Here is a 12,660-nt window from a genome sequence, read left to right as displayed (position 1 = left end):
GAGACTCTGTCTCAAAAAAAAAAAAAAAAAAAAAAAAAGTCTGCAGAAAGGAGAGGAAGAGCGTGTTCAAGAGGGGTACCAGGTGCAGATTATCAGCAATGTACCTGAAACAGCCGTGGCAGCGCAAGATGTAGCTCCGGGCCTCGCGGATCAGCATGCCATTCACCGCCAGCACATGCAGCCCTATCTGCAGCAGAACATTCTACAACCAACAAGTTAAAGAACCGAACTAAGTCTTCTTTTAATGTTAATTTCTGTAATCACAGTTAAGAGAACATCACAAACCTCGCTTTGGCCCACAATCCTTGGCTTTTGCTAAGGAAAGTCACCTTGGGATGCCTCTCAAGACGTGTCCGTGAGGACAAGGACCCAGGTTTCTTTCTAATCCCCAGTCCTAGGGCCTGTGCCCATCATTTCACGAGACCTGTCATTAGCAATCTCTCTTGACAGAAACATTTATTTGTCAGGGGTTCAGGGGTGAATATATTCATTTCTGGGCTGGAAACCCTAACTTCTCCAAGTACTTAACTGAGCACAGAACGTTACATACACTGACAGAAAAGTATCAACAGATCATGAATAATAAACATTAAACACTTAATATACCATATAAATCTTGTTACCGTATCATATGATTGTCTAGCCTCCAAGCAAAACTGAAAATTACCAAAGAGAATAGTTTCTACAGCCAGGAAAGAAGCATCACACAACAGCAGCTCTGCACACATCCCAAACCTCTGGAGGACCATGCTGATGGCGTGTGTGACATAAAGCCCATGACCAGCCCCTGCCTGCCGCACCCACCTGCATGGCAAAGTCTGTAGTCACACAGCCGACCCGCACGTCCTTCGGGACGTCGCACTGCTCCAGCTCCTGCTGGATCTGCTTGATGTTGCTGGGGGTTATCCACCCACCCCCATCGTCATCACTATCTTCGCCTTTTCTCTCTTCCAGCCCATTTTCTTCCTCTTCCTCCTCCTCACCTCTGTCAATCTGAAACATCAACAGAATTCACAAATACCCGGCCCACGAGTGGTGGGGAGAAGCTACGGTGTTACCATCAGATCAGAAGTTAGTGCCTTACCAGCAGCTCCTGTAGTTCACGATCGATACTAGGCAGCGGGTTTCTCCAGAACATGAAGGAACTGAATTCTAGGTCCTCAGGCTCACTGGCTGGGTGTCCTTTTTCTACCGTGTCTTTTGGGGGTTTAGGCTGAGATTAAAAGAAATAATAAAAATCTGAAACTGAGAGGGTTACAAATGAAATCACATGTGACACAGAAGTCAGACAAGACAGGGCAGAACAAACTATGATATTCGTCCAGGTAAATTTGGTTGACTGTAAACACATAACTTGGAGAGACGTGACATGTAGCAGAAAAGAGCACGAAGAGCCCGGCTTGTCTAAGGAATTACCTTGGAGGGCAGATGGAAACCAGAAATGTGCAGAGGAGTTTCTGGGTGCTGAATCGATGAGGTCACTTTAACCTTAAAAAAAAGTGACAGCCCTGAGCAAGGAAATACAGTTTGAAAATTCAGCATGGAAGGGTAATTTAAAAAACAAAAAACATTTTGCCCTGATTTCTGAAATCAAAGATATGCAATGTTCAGAAAAATTGGAAAATATATATAAAAAAATATAAATTCAGTCATCCCAATGCTACTAAATACACTTCAGGTATTTGTTTTTTGCCATTATACTTAAAGCTGTCATGAACGTTATTATCTGTAAAACCTGGAAGTATTTTTGGTTATATCATTAGGATAAATGCCTGAGTGGAACTGCTGGGTCTAAGGATATACTGTTTTAAAGCTTTTGATACAAACTAACTCTTGCCAAAAAGGCTGCAGGAAAGGGCAGTTTTTAGAAATGGGCTAATGGGTGCCAAACGGAAAACCAACTTCCAGGTACCCTAGGTTCAGACGGTCACAGAGTCAAAGTTTATATAAAATTATTCCGTTTACTATTCTGACAACACGCAAAAGTCTGCATCTTAGGATTTTATACTTTTTGGATTAGAGGACTCTAAACCTGGTTGGAAAAAAGTGAGGGTAGTTCCGAGTGGTACAAGAATGTGAGCCCACCATAGTTTTGATGACAAAACTATAGGCAAAGGAGATCAAGTATTTCTTTGTTAACACTATTTGAAATGAATTATTATTAGGTTAATTATTTGGCTTCCAAAATCCTCTGGCTTAGAAACAGCTAATGGGACCCAGGCACAAATCCATCAGTCTCTTCAGCCTAGCCACGTTGGCTAAGTCCCTAAAAGCACAATAGGAACCCAGAGTTTTGAAGGTAGCAAGGGTTGAAAAAAATTACAAGCACTTAGTGTTCCGTTTTTTTTTTACTTTCAGAAGGAATTCTATTATAAAAAAAGAATACAGGCTGGGCGTGGTGGCTCACGCCTGTAATCCCAGCACTTTGAGTCTGAGGCAAGAGGATGGCTTGAAGCCAGGAGGAGTTTGAGGTTGCAGAGAGCTATGATGATGCCACTCCACTCTAGCCAGGTAACAGAGTGAGACCCTGTCTCTAAATAAATATATATAGATTTTTATTTTTTTTGCATTTTTCAAATTTGAACAACCCTTCCCAAAAACCCACAGAGACACATCTGCTAATTCTAATGGATGAACCTTATTTGCATTCTGACCCAAACAAACTCTTTTTTTTTTTTTTGAGACAGAGTCTCACTGTGTTGCCCGGGCTAGGGTGCCGTGGCATCATCCTAGCTCACAGCAACCTCCAACTCCTGGGCTCAAGCGATCCTCCTGCCTCAGCCTCCCAAGCAGCTGGGACTACAGGCATGCGCCACCATGCCCGGCTAATTTTTTCTATATATTTTTAGTTGTCCGATTAATTTCTTTGTATTTTTAGTAGAGACGGGGTCTCGCTCTTGCTCAGGCTGGTTTCGAACTCCTGAGCTCAAATGATCCGCCAGCTTCGGCCTCCCAGAGAGCTAGGATTACAGGCGTGAGCCACCGCGCCCGGCCCCAAACAAACTCTTAATAAAATTTATAAAATAACTGGGAATTGTGAACACTGATTGGCTATTGGATGATATCATAGATTACTGTTAATTTTGTGTAGGTGTAATAATGGCTTTGAGGTTATTTTTTTAAAGAGTCTTTACTGGAGCAGTGGGTCAGTATAGATAAAAACAGACCAGCCCCATGATAACTGTGGAAGTGGAATGATGGGGATTACTGGGCTCATCACACTATCCCCTCTGCTTTTGTACAGTGGATAGTTTCCGTAAGGTTTGAAAAAACCAACCCTCTTAATTTACCTTTTCTGGTTCTTGTTTTAGGTGAGACACCCCAACAAACTCTGCTTCCAACTGGTAGGTGAGTGCCAACACTTGGATATCTGTGGCAGAGAGACTGGGATAGTCTCCAGTTTTCTTTGAAAATTCAGTCACTGTAAACAAAAGATTTCCAGTCTCAGTTAGAGGCAAAAAGCTACATGACCTTGGATAAACCCAATAAAAATTATCAAAGAATTTAGAAAGGATCAACATCCCATGAAAAACCTTTTTCATCCATTTTCTGATCTTTTTTTCTACTAATAGTTGAGAAATTTGTGTTCTCCACCACAATGATTCACATCAGTAAGAGCAGAGGAAGCAGAACAAAGTTAACAGAAAGTCATTCAAAGTTAGCATGATGATGAGAGTTCCTTATTTAAGCTTTGGTATTACGTTAGAATAGAAGCTCTAGTCTCTTCCAGCTCTAAAATTCTTTGATTTTAAGCATAACAATGTAGATTAACGGGATGGATGATCAGATTCCAAAATGGAATAGAAAGTTAATTCAACAGGTTGAGTATGCCATGTCCAAAATGCTTGGGACCACAAATATTTCAGATTTCAGGTATTTTTAGATTTTGGACTATTTGCATATGTATAATGAGATATCTTGGGGATGGGACCCAGGTCTAGATGCAAAATTCATTTATGGTTTATATATAGATATAGCCTAAAGGTAATTTTACATCCTTTTAAAAAAGAGACCAGGTCTTACTATGTTGCCCAGGCTGGACTTGAACTCCTAGGCTCAGGAGATCCTCCTGCCTCAGCCTCTCAAGTAGGTGGAACTACAGGCATGTGCCACTGTGCCTGGCTGAGGAGTTGTTCTGAAGGTAATTTTATACAATAATTTTAATGCACAAAATTGAGATGTGGAAACTTGTGGCATCATGTCTGCACTTAAAGAGTTTCGGATTTTGGAGAATTTCGGATTTAGAATTTTTGGATCAGGGATGCTGGGCCTGTAATTGTAGTCTGTGAAGAAATAAAAACATTGAGATGTTTTTAACAAGTAATGAACAATTAAAAAAAAAAAATCAGCCTTGTGCGGTGGCTCATGCCTATAAACCCAGCACTTTGGGAGGCTGAGGCAGGAGGACTGCTTGAGGCCAAGAGTTCGAGAACAGCCTGTTCAACACAGTAAGACCCTATCTCTACAAAAAAATAGAAAAATTAGCCTGGTGTGGTGGTGCATACCTATAGTCCCAGCTACTTGGGAGGCTGAGGTGGGAGGATTGCTTGAGCCCAGGTGTTTGGGGTTGCAGTGAGGTATTACAACACTGCACTCTAGCCTGGGCAACAGAGCAAGACCCTGTCTCAAAACAAACAAAAGAACCAACAAAAAAAAAAACCCCACTATGTTTTTTTTTTTGAGACAGAGTTTCACTCCGTTGCCCTGGCTAGAGTGAGTGCCATGGCGTCAGCCTAGCTCACAGCAACCTCAAACTCCTGGGCTCAAGCGATCCTACTGCCTTAGCCTCCCAAGCAGCTGGGACTACAGGCATGCGCCACCATGCCCGGCTAATTTTTTCTATATATTTTTAGTTGTCCAGATCATTTCTTTCTATTTTTAGTAGAGACGGGGTCTCGCTGTTGCTCAGGCTGGTCTTGAACTCCTGAGCTCAAACAACCCGCCTGCCTCGGCCTCCCAGAGTGCTAGGATTACAGGTGTGAGCCACCGCGCCCGGCCCCCACTATGTTTAATATATAGTAAATACCAGCTGTCACTATTGTTATTCTCCTGAGACATGGACAATAAAAACTTAAAATTTCCCACATTAACAGAAAGATGTTTTCTGTTACATTGGCACAAGGAACAGTAAGGACACTGCTCACGTTTCCTAAAAAATGGACATGAGTTAGCAGCAGCCACAATTTTTTGTGCACTTACTGCGTATGAGGCACTGTACTGAAAGCTTTACACGCTAATTCATTTCATCTTCTACCAAACCCTATGAAGTACTATTAGTATTTCCTTAGAAAGATTTAGTAACTTGGCAAAGATCACACAACCAGTAAGTTGGTGGAGAAAGCCATAGAAGTCACAGAGTACATAACATCTATCAGCCTCTAACCTCTAAATCACTTCAAATCACTGCGGGCCTTTCCTGGGTATCATCACCTTGATTCCTAACAAGAGAACAACGCTGACTCCTGATTCCTAAGTCAAGAGATAATTGTTTAGTTTTCTTCCAAGTTGAATGCAAGACCTAAAAGCATCCCTTTTTTAAGTTGAGGCTGACCTCCGTATCCAAAACAGTCATCACCTTAATGTAGTGAAATGGACGAAACTGTTCAGAGACCTGGGTTCTTCTATTTTAAATCAGAAAAAATTTACCGTGTGCTTACAAAGTGCTAAACAACGTTGAGTGACATACTCCTCAATTAATGATCACAGCAAACCCAGAGGTAGGTATTATCATTCCCATTTTGCAGTGATGAACCCGAGGGCATTTAGCTAGTTACTGGCAAGGCCTGGCTGCCTCCAGAATCAGGAGGCCTCTCTCCCACCACGATCTCCTATAAAGTGCTGTCTCTGAATCAAATGCTCTGTTAAAGCAGCCAGACTCGAGCGAGTCCCATATGCACCCCGGGCCCCAGTTTCCCATCAACGCCGGAACTCACCCAGCCGCACGTATTCTGGGGAGGGCTCCTTGAACCTCAGCTCGTAGGGCAGGACCGCGAGTCGCCTGCGCGTGGCTTTATCCCGAATCTCGCTGACCACCTCCCGGATGGTGTAGATGTTCTTCCCAATGTCCTGCGGAGAAACAGGCCAGCTCACACCCGCCCGATTCCACCCCAACCCAGACCAGGTTCCTCTGGGCTAAATCTCCCAGTACCTGTAAAGCCGCGTCCCGCAAGAAAGCCCCAGCGTCCGCCACAATGTGCTCCACGGGCGCCATCTTGGCTGGACGAGTAGGCAGCGCGCATGCGCACCGAACTTGCGCCCGCCCCTACGTCTCAATCCAGGCCTCTGGGAACCAGGGAGAACAGCCATTACTTAGAGGCGTCTCCTGGCGGCCGCGCTGGCTCTCCCAGCTCAAGGCTGCCCGCGCGCATGCGCAGCGATGCCGCCAGCCCTGCAGGGAGGTGTAGGCGGCGTCAAACCTAGGGGGACACCTGAGGAACTCGGCTTCAGCCTCTACACTTTAGCACCGTTTTTACTTTTAAATGTACAACCTGAATATGTCTGCATGATTAGAAGTTAGTCAATACAGATAACCTAATTTAACTGTCATAACAACCCTATGAGGTAGGTACTATTTTATAAGCAAGGGATATAGCTACATAGGCCCAGCTGACATGGCGGGTAGGTCTTGTTAACAAGCAACACCCCAAGACACTGACTCGGAGCCCCGTTTTCATCCATTATGTTATACCGACCGCTGCTTATGTACCTCCACTTCACTTTTTTTTTTTAATCACTCCTAGGATAACCTTCACTTGGGACCAGGATTTATGTCTTTTTTGTTGTTGTTTTGTTTTGTTTTGTTCTTTTCTTTTAAAGAGATGGGTTTTGGCTGGGCGCGGTGTCTCACACCTGTGATCCTAGCACTCTGGGAGGCCGAGGCTGGAGGATCGCTTGAGCTCAGGAATTGAGACCAGCCTGAGCAAGAGCCAGACCCTGTCTAAAAATAGAAAAAAATTATCCTGTCAACTAAAAACAGAAAAAAAAAAAATTAGCCTGGCAGGCGTGGTGGTGTGCGTCTGTAGTCCCAGCTACTTGGGAGGCTGAGGCAGGAGGATCCCTTGAGCCCAGGAGTTTGAGGTTGCTGTGAGCTAGGCTGATGCCCCGGCACTCTAGCCCTGCAATAGAGTGAGATTCTGTCTCAAAAAAAAAAAAAAAAGAGATGGGCTTTGCTCTGTTGCCCAGAAACTGCAGTGCAGTGGTATCATCATAGCTCACTGCAGCCTCAAGTGATCCTCCTACCACACCCTGCCAAGTAGCTGGGACTGCAAACACAGATAATTTTTTTTTTAATTTAATTTTTTGTAGAGGCGGGGTGTTGCTATGTTTTCCAAGCTGTCTCAAACTGCTGGCCTCAAGTGATGCTCCTGCCTGGGCCTCCCAAAGTGCTGGGATTACAGGCTTATTTGTCTTAATATCCTCACCTTACCTACCTAAGAAAGGCACATTAATTGTTAGCAAATAATTTCTTGCTGAATCCAAGGGAAGGGGTATTAAATGACTTCTAAATTTCCTTTCAAATCTGAGATTCCATAATTATGAGATCTGGCCTATTACATGCTGGTGAATTTTGGCTAAATGTTGACTTGAGTCTTCAATCATCCATCTTCATCCAAACTTCCTTTATCAGGTCTTTGCTCCAATTTATTCCTCCATTGCAATTTATCTGTCCGCCCTCAAAAATCCTTCAGCGCCCCGAGGGTCTCCTTCAGCAGTTACCCAAATTCCTTTTCCTTCCCCAAATATCTTCTGTCTCATCCTTTGTCACCATTCAGTCTCTTCGACCTCTAGATCCTGCCTGTGCTACCTCCCTAACAGAGCATGGTTGGAGGCTATTTCTCAGTTTCTAGTTTATCATATCAATTTTTGGGTTTTTTTTTTTTTGAGACAGAGTCTCACCGTGTTGCCCCGGCTAGAGTGCCGTGGCGTCATCCTAGCTCACAGCAACCTCAAACTCCTGGGCTCAAGCGATCCTCCTGCCTCAGCCTCCCGAGTAGCTGGGACTACAGGCATGCGCCACCATGCCCGGCTAATTTTTTCTATATATTTTTAGTTGTCCAATTAATTTCTTTCTAATTTTAGTAGAGACGGGGTCTCGCTCTTGCTCAGGCTGGTCTCGAACTCCTGAGCTCAAACAATCCGCCCACCTCGGCCTCCCAGAGAGCTAAGAATTTTTGGGTTCTTATTTCTGAGCTTTCTCAGTTTCTCTGCAGGGTTTGATATCGCTGACCAACTCCTCTTTCTCGACTGCCTCTCCTTGCCTGACTTCGGTGATTATTCACCATCCTGGTCTCCCCTGTCTCTCTAATGGCTTCTCACCCTTTCGTCCTCTTGCCTTGCAAACACATGCCTTCCACCGAACTGTCTTCGCCCCTTTGTTTATCTAAGTTCTCTCCTCCAGAAATACTGTCTATCCTCGAGCCTTCAATGATCACATTGAGAGAACACACCCCAAATCTATATGTCCAATCCCTGTCTTATTCCTCAGGCCACCTTTTATGGGAACATCCATCTGGAAAAGTTCTGGCATCTTCACTCAAGAGGAAGATTAAAACTGAGATAATTATCTGCCCCCCCTCAAAGTTTCTTCACTTGTTTGAGTTCCCATTTTTATTAAAGATGTTACCAACAAAAGCATTCAGGGTAGGGATCTCTGAGTCATCCCCATCTCCACCCTCACTCCTCTCAGTAAAGTTTGTAAATGCCACTCTGGAATGTTTGGGATGTTTGGATTCCTTCCACATCCTTTCCCATTATTCTAATCAAGTTTATATCTGTTGCCCAGAAAATGTAATTCCTTCAATACTGCTATTCCTTTTTTTTTCTTTTCACTTAGCCTGCAGACCCAAAGTTACAAATACTGCTATTCCTGTCTCTAATTTTTACTTCTCCAATTGATCGCCCATGTTGAACTAAAAGGGGAGGGACAATGTGGGAACTGTACTCCATAAAGGAGGTTTATTATGGAAGACTCCATAATAAAGTTGGTAGGGATCACTCTGTAAACCCTAGAATGAAGAATGATGATCCAAGGCAGCGATTGTCAAACTTGAGCGTGTGTCAGAATCACCTGCAGAGCTTGGGAAAACAAGTGACTGGACCTCATCCTCAGTTTCTGATTCAGTAGGTCTGGACGGGGGCCCGAGAATTTGCATTTCTAATGCGTTCTAAGCGATGCTTATGCTGCTGACCCGGGGGCCACACTTTGAGGACCATTGATTTAGGGGAATAATTAGGAGGAGAAAGATGGGACTCTGAGCTATTTATTTTCTAGTAAACTCTATAAATACTTAAACCAAAGATTTCGTGACACTGTACTTTTTGTAGTATTTTAGATAGTATTTTAATCCTTTTTCTGTTTCCATGTAAGTTTCCAAACCCTTGAAAGCCGTAGATGGACCCCCATTTATTCAACGAACATATGTGGAAAGCTAATTTATATCACCACGGATTCGCTGATATCACAGCTACGAACAAAATGATATTTTGTGTCGTGTCCTAGACCTACAGAGTTTATGAATTCAGAGTTGGATCTTGGAGGATCACCAGGGCAAACATACTGAGATGTGAAAGTCCAAAAAGTGTTCAGGGAATTGGGGGTAGTGCCTGTTGGGTAGGACAGGACATCTGGGGACAGAGTCTTTCAGAGGTGAACTCACCTCCTGAGATAATTTTTTGAAGCTCCTGGTTTTTTTTAAAAAAGGTGGAAGAAATTTTAACACACCATCACAAAATTATGGTGGCTTTTAAAAGTTTACAATAACAAACGAACGCTTTTGAACACATATAGAAGGACTCAATACATAACTCACTTGGAGACAATGTCACGTTTTACGTGTGCGGCCTTCCATGAAAGAGAAAGATCTTGTTTCTGTGCCGGTGAAGATCTAAGTTCACTTGCAGGACCAGAAAAGGTAGAGTCTGTGAAAGGATGTGCTTCTTCAACAGTGGACTAGGGGAGAGAAAGACTCATTGCAGAGGAAACACTATTGGAAATCAGTAGGTGTCCCTAGAATTCCTCTGGACTTTCCTGGAGATGTCCTGGGCTTTCTTGTCTGTCTTCACCCTTGTTTTTTCTTCTGCCTGAAAATTCTGCCAGCCAGGTTTTGTGCACTTGATCTCTAACCAACAGGTCAATTGTTCCCTCGTGTGTAATCTGGTCCCTGATTATCCAAGTCAGATCCCTCCACCCCACCCCAAGGATGGATTTAAACTCTTCTTTCTCACTACACGTAAGAAATTTCAGTTCTGTCATGCAATGAACAGTTATTATTTCTGCCTTGCAATGTAATTAATTGAGTGAACTACTTTAAATAGGTTGGATGTCTGGGACTGTTTTAGGGGTCTTTTTCCCTATGTAAACATATCAATTTTCTTTTAAATTTTTCTGGGGACATTTACGATGATGACATATTTTAGACTTTGTGTCCTTTAAAAAAATCTCCTATATTATAGGATCCATAGCAATGAGTTTGGTGCTCAATAACGTTAATAAAATCTATTTAGGCCAGGTGTGGTGGCTCACACCTGTAATCCTAGCACTTTGGGAGGCTGAGGTGGAATTGAGGCCAAGAGTTCAAGACCAGCTTGAGCAAGAGTGAGACCCCCATCTCTACAAAAAATAGAAAAATTAGCCATGTGTGGTGGTGTGCGCCTGTAGTCCCAGCTACTGGAGAGGCTGAGGCCAGGAGGATCGCTGGAGCCCAGAAGGCAGAGGTTGCCATAAACTAAGATAATACCACTGCACTCTACTCCCAGAGACAGATTAAGACTCTGTCTCAAAAAAAAAAAATCTATTTAACAAATTGAGGTCTCCTATGGACAAGGCATTGTTGTAGAAGATGGGATATAGTTACTGTCTTCATAATTCTTGTAGTGGGAAACATACATATATTCATATATTCTTACAAAAGTCAGATTGTGATAAGTCTGGAGGAAATACAGTAAAAAAAATAAAGCAGGAAGTAGGCTGGTGGGAGGGGAAGGAAGCGATGAGTTATAATTTTAAATGGGGTGATCATGAAAGGCTTCACTGAGAGAGAGAGTTGAGCAAACATCTGAAAGAGATATCTGACTATCTGGGGAAAAAGCTTTCCAGGCAGAGGGACAAACAAGTGCAAAGGCCCTGAGGCCAGAGTGGCTGAAGCAGGGTGATAAGGGAAAGAGTAGTTGGAGATGAGATGAGAGAAATAAAGGGGAGGTCTGGGAGGCATCACGTAGGGCCTTGTAGATCCCAGTCACTACATTAGCTTTTGTTCCTTTGAAGCACAGTGCATGCTCTTTGCCTGGTCCCCTCTCCCCTTTAGTGAAGACTTACTCTAATGCCCCCAAATCAAGGAACTCTTCCCTAAATTCCTCTAGAATAGAATTGGTAAAACTCCCATCAGTGAAACTAGAAAAGTACAGATTTATGGATGGGATGAATATAGGGTTTAACATATTAAAAGAGGGCTCCTGGATTAAAAGTCGATCTCCTGGATTTGAAATAGGAATAGAAATAGTAGAGACTAAGTGTTCAACCAATTTAATTTGTATACATGATAGAATTCGTCCAAACTCGAAGACCCCCAAAATAACAGAATAATTAGTACACAGTCCTTAAGGCTAATTAGATGATGAGTATTAATTTTAATCAATGGTGATTAAATTCAGCCTTCGTTCACATTCAGCTTGTCAAAGCTGAGGGTCCAGAATATAAGTCAAGAATGTTGATTTAAAATATTTCTGGCTGGGCATGGTGCCAAGCACCTGTAGTCCCACCTACTTAGGTGGGCTCAGGCGAGAGGATCGCTTGAGGCCCAGAGTTGGAGTTCAGCCTGGGCAACATAGACCCATCTCTTAAAAAAATGTTTTTTAATTCATAAAGTTCTATGTACTCTGTAGATTAAGGGAATAGGGGTTGGTTTGGTGTGGTGGGGCATTTTTGTGGACCTGGGGCAGGGGTTTTGAAGATTTTCTAATTTTGCTTTATGTCACAGGAACAGATATTCCACAAAGGCCAGGATTTTTGTGTTTCTAGATCCTAGAACAGTGCCTGGCACAGCATAGGCGTAGGGTTGCCAGTAAATAAAAATACCCGACGCTCAATTCAACTTGATTTTCAGATAATCAACAAATGCTTTTTAAGTATAAATATGTCCTTTGCAGTATTTGGGACATACATGTTCCACTGTTGTTTATCTGACATTCAAATTTAACTGGGTGTCCTGTATTTTATCTGGCAACCCTACTTAAGGAACTCAATAAATGTTTGTTGACTTAATTGATTGAAGGTCTCCTTTCACCTGTAAAATGGGGCTAGTAATTGTCTCCACCTGCATAGGGTTGATCAGCAGAGTAAATGAAGCGTCCGGCACTCCGTGAGCCCTCAATTTACATAATTGCTCGGGGACCATCCGGCGAGCAGAAAACCCTCCCACTTCCAAACACACAAGTGATAAGAGGGCCTCCTCCAAACCGAAGGTTCTCAGGCCAGGCATAGGTTGTCCGCACCTGTGAGCCCGGCCAGCCTCTTCCGGGTCAGGTGACCACGCGCGGTCACGTGACCCGGCCCGAGTGCGGGCGGTGGAAGGCGGAAGTGGGAGAGGAGTTGGGCGCCGCTTCTGTGGCCACGGCAGGTAGCGGGCGCGAGCGCGGGGGGCGCGGCGGCGGGCGGGCGGCGCG

At 43.7% G+C, this 12,660-nt stretch overlaps 2 protein-coding genes across 4 annotated transcripts in view; one reads left to right on the top strand and one right to left on the bottom strand.

The window, feature by feature from the left end:
* The window catches only part of NOB1 (NIN1/RPN12 binding protein 1 homolog (S. cerevisiae)), an 11,393-nt gene extending 5,124 nt beyond the window's left edge, over window positions 1-6,269 (bottom strand). Inside the window, exons 1-7 of the mRNA XM_012660501.1 lie at window positions 6,149-6,269; window positions 5,934-6,066; window positions 3,291-3,421; window positions 1,417-1,488; window positions 1,085-1,213; window positions 805-993; window positions 105-202 (exon numbers count right to left, since the gene is read on the bottom strand). Of these exons, the coding sequence (XP_012515955.1) occupies window positions 105-202; window positions 805-993; window positions 1,085-1,213; window positions 1,417-1,488; window positions 3,291-3,421; window positions 5,934-6,066; window positions 6,149-6,211 (815 nt within the window). The 5' untranslated portion in view covers window positions 6,212-6,269. The remainder of the gene's footprint in view (window positions 1-104; window positions 203-804; window positions 994-1,084; window positions 1,214-1,416; window positions 1,489-3,290; window positions 3,422-5,933; window positions 6,067-6,148) is intronic.
* Window positions 6,270-12,506: 6,237 nt separating this feature from the next.
* WWP2 (WW domain containing E3 ubiquitin protein ligase 2) overlaps window positions 12,507-12,660 on the top strand; it is a 134,182-nt gene continuing 134,028 nt past the window's right edge. For 2 of the 3 annotated variants that reach the window (XM_012660496.1, XM_012660499.1), the window contains exon 1: window positions 12,507-12,614. The gene's annotated coding sequence lies outside the window, so the exon portion shown is untranslated. The remainder of the gene's footprint in view (window positions 12,615-12,660) is intronic. The other variant, XM_012660498.1, reaches the window with a different exon arrangement.

The sequence above is a fragment of the Propithecus coquereli genome, unplaced genomic scaffold, assembly GCF_000956105.1.
Source record: "Propithecus coquereli isolate 6110/MARCELLA unplaced genomic scaffold, Pcoq_1.0 Scaffold67, whole genome shotgun sequence".
Lineage (NCBI taxonomy): Eukaryota > Metazoa > Chordata > Mammalia > Primates > Indriidae > Propithecus > Propithecus coquereli.
Note: the sequence above shows the minus strand (reverse complement) of the source record. Positions and strands in the feature narration are given on the sequence as shown.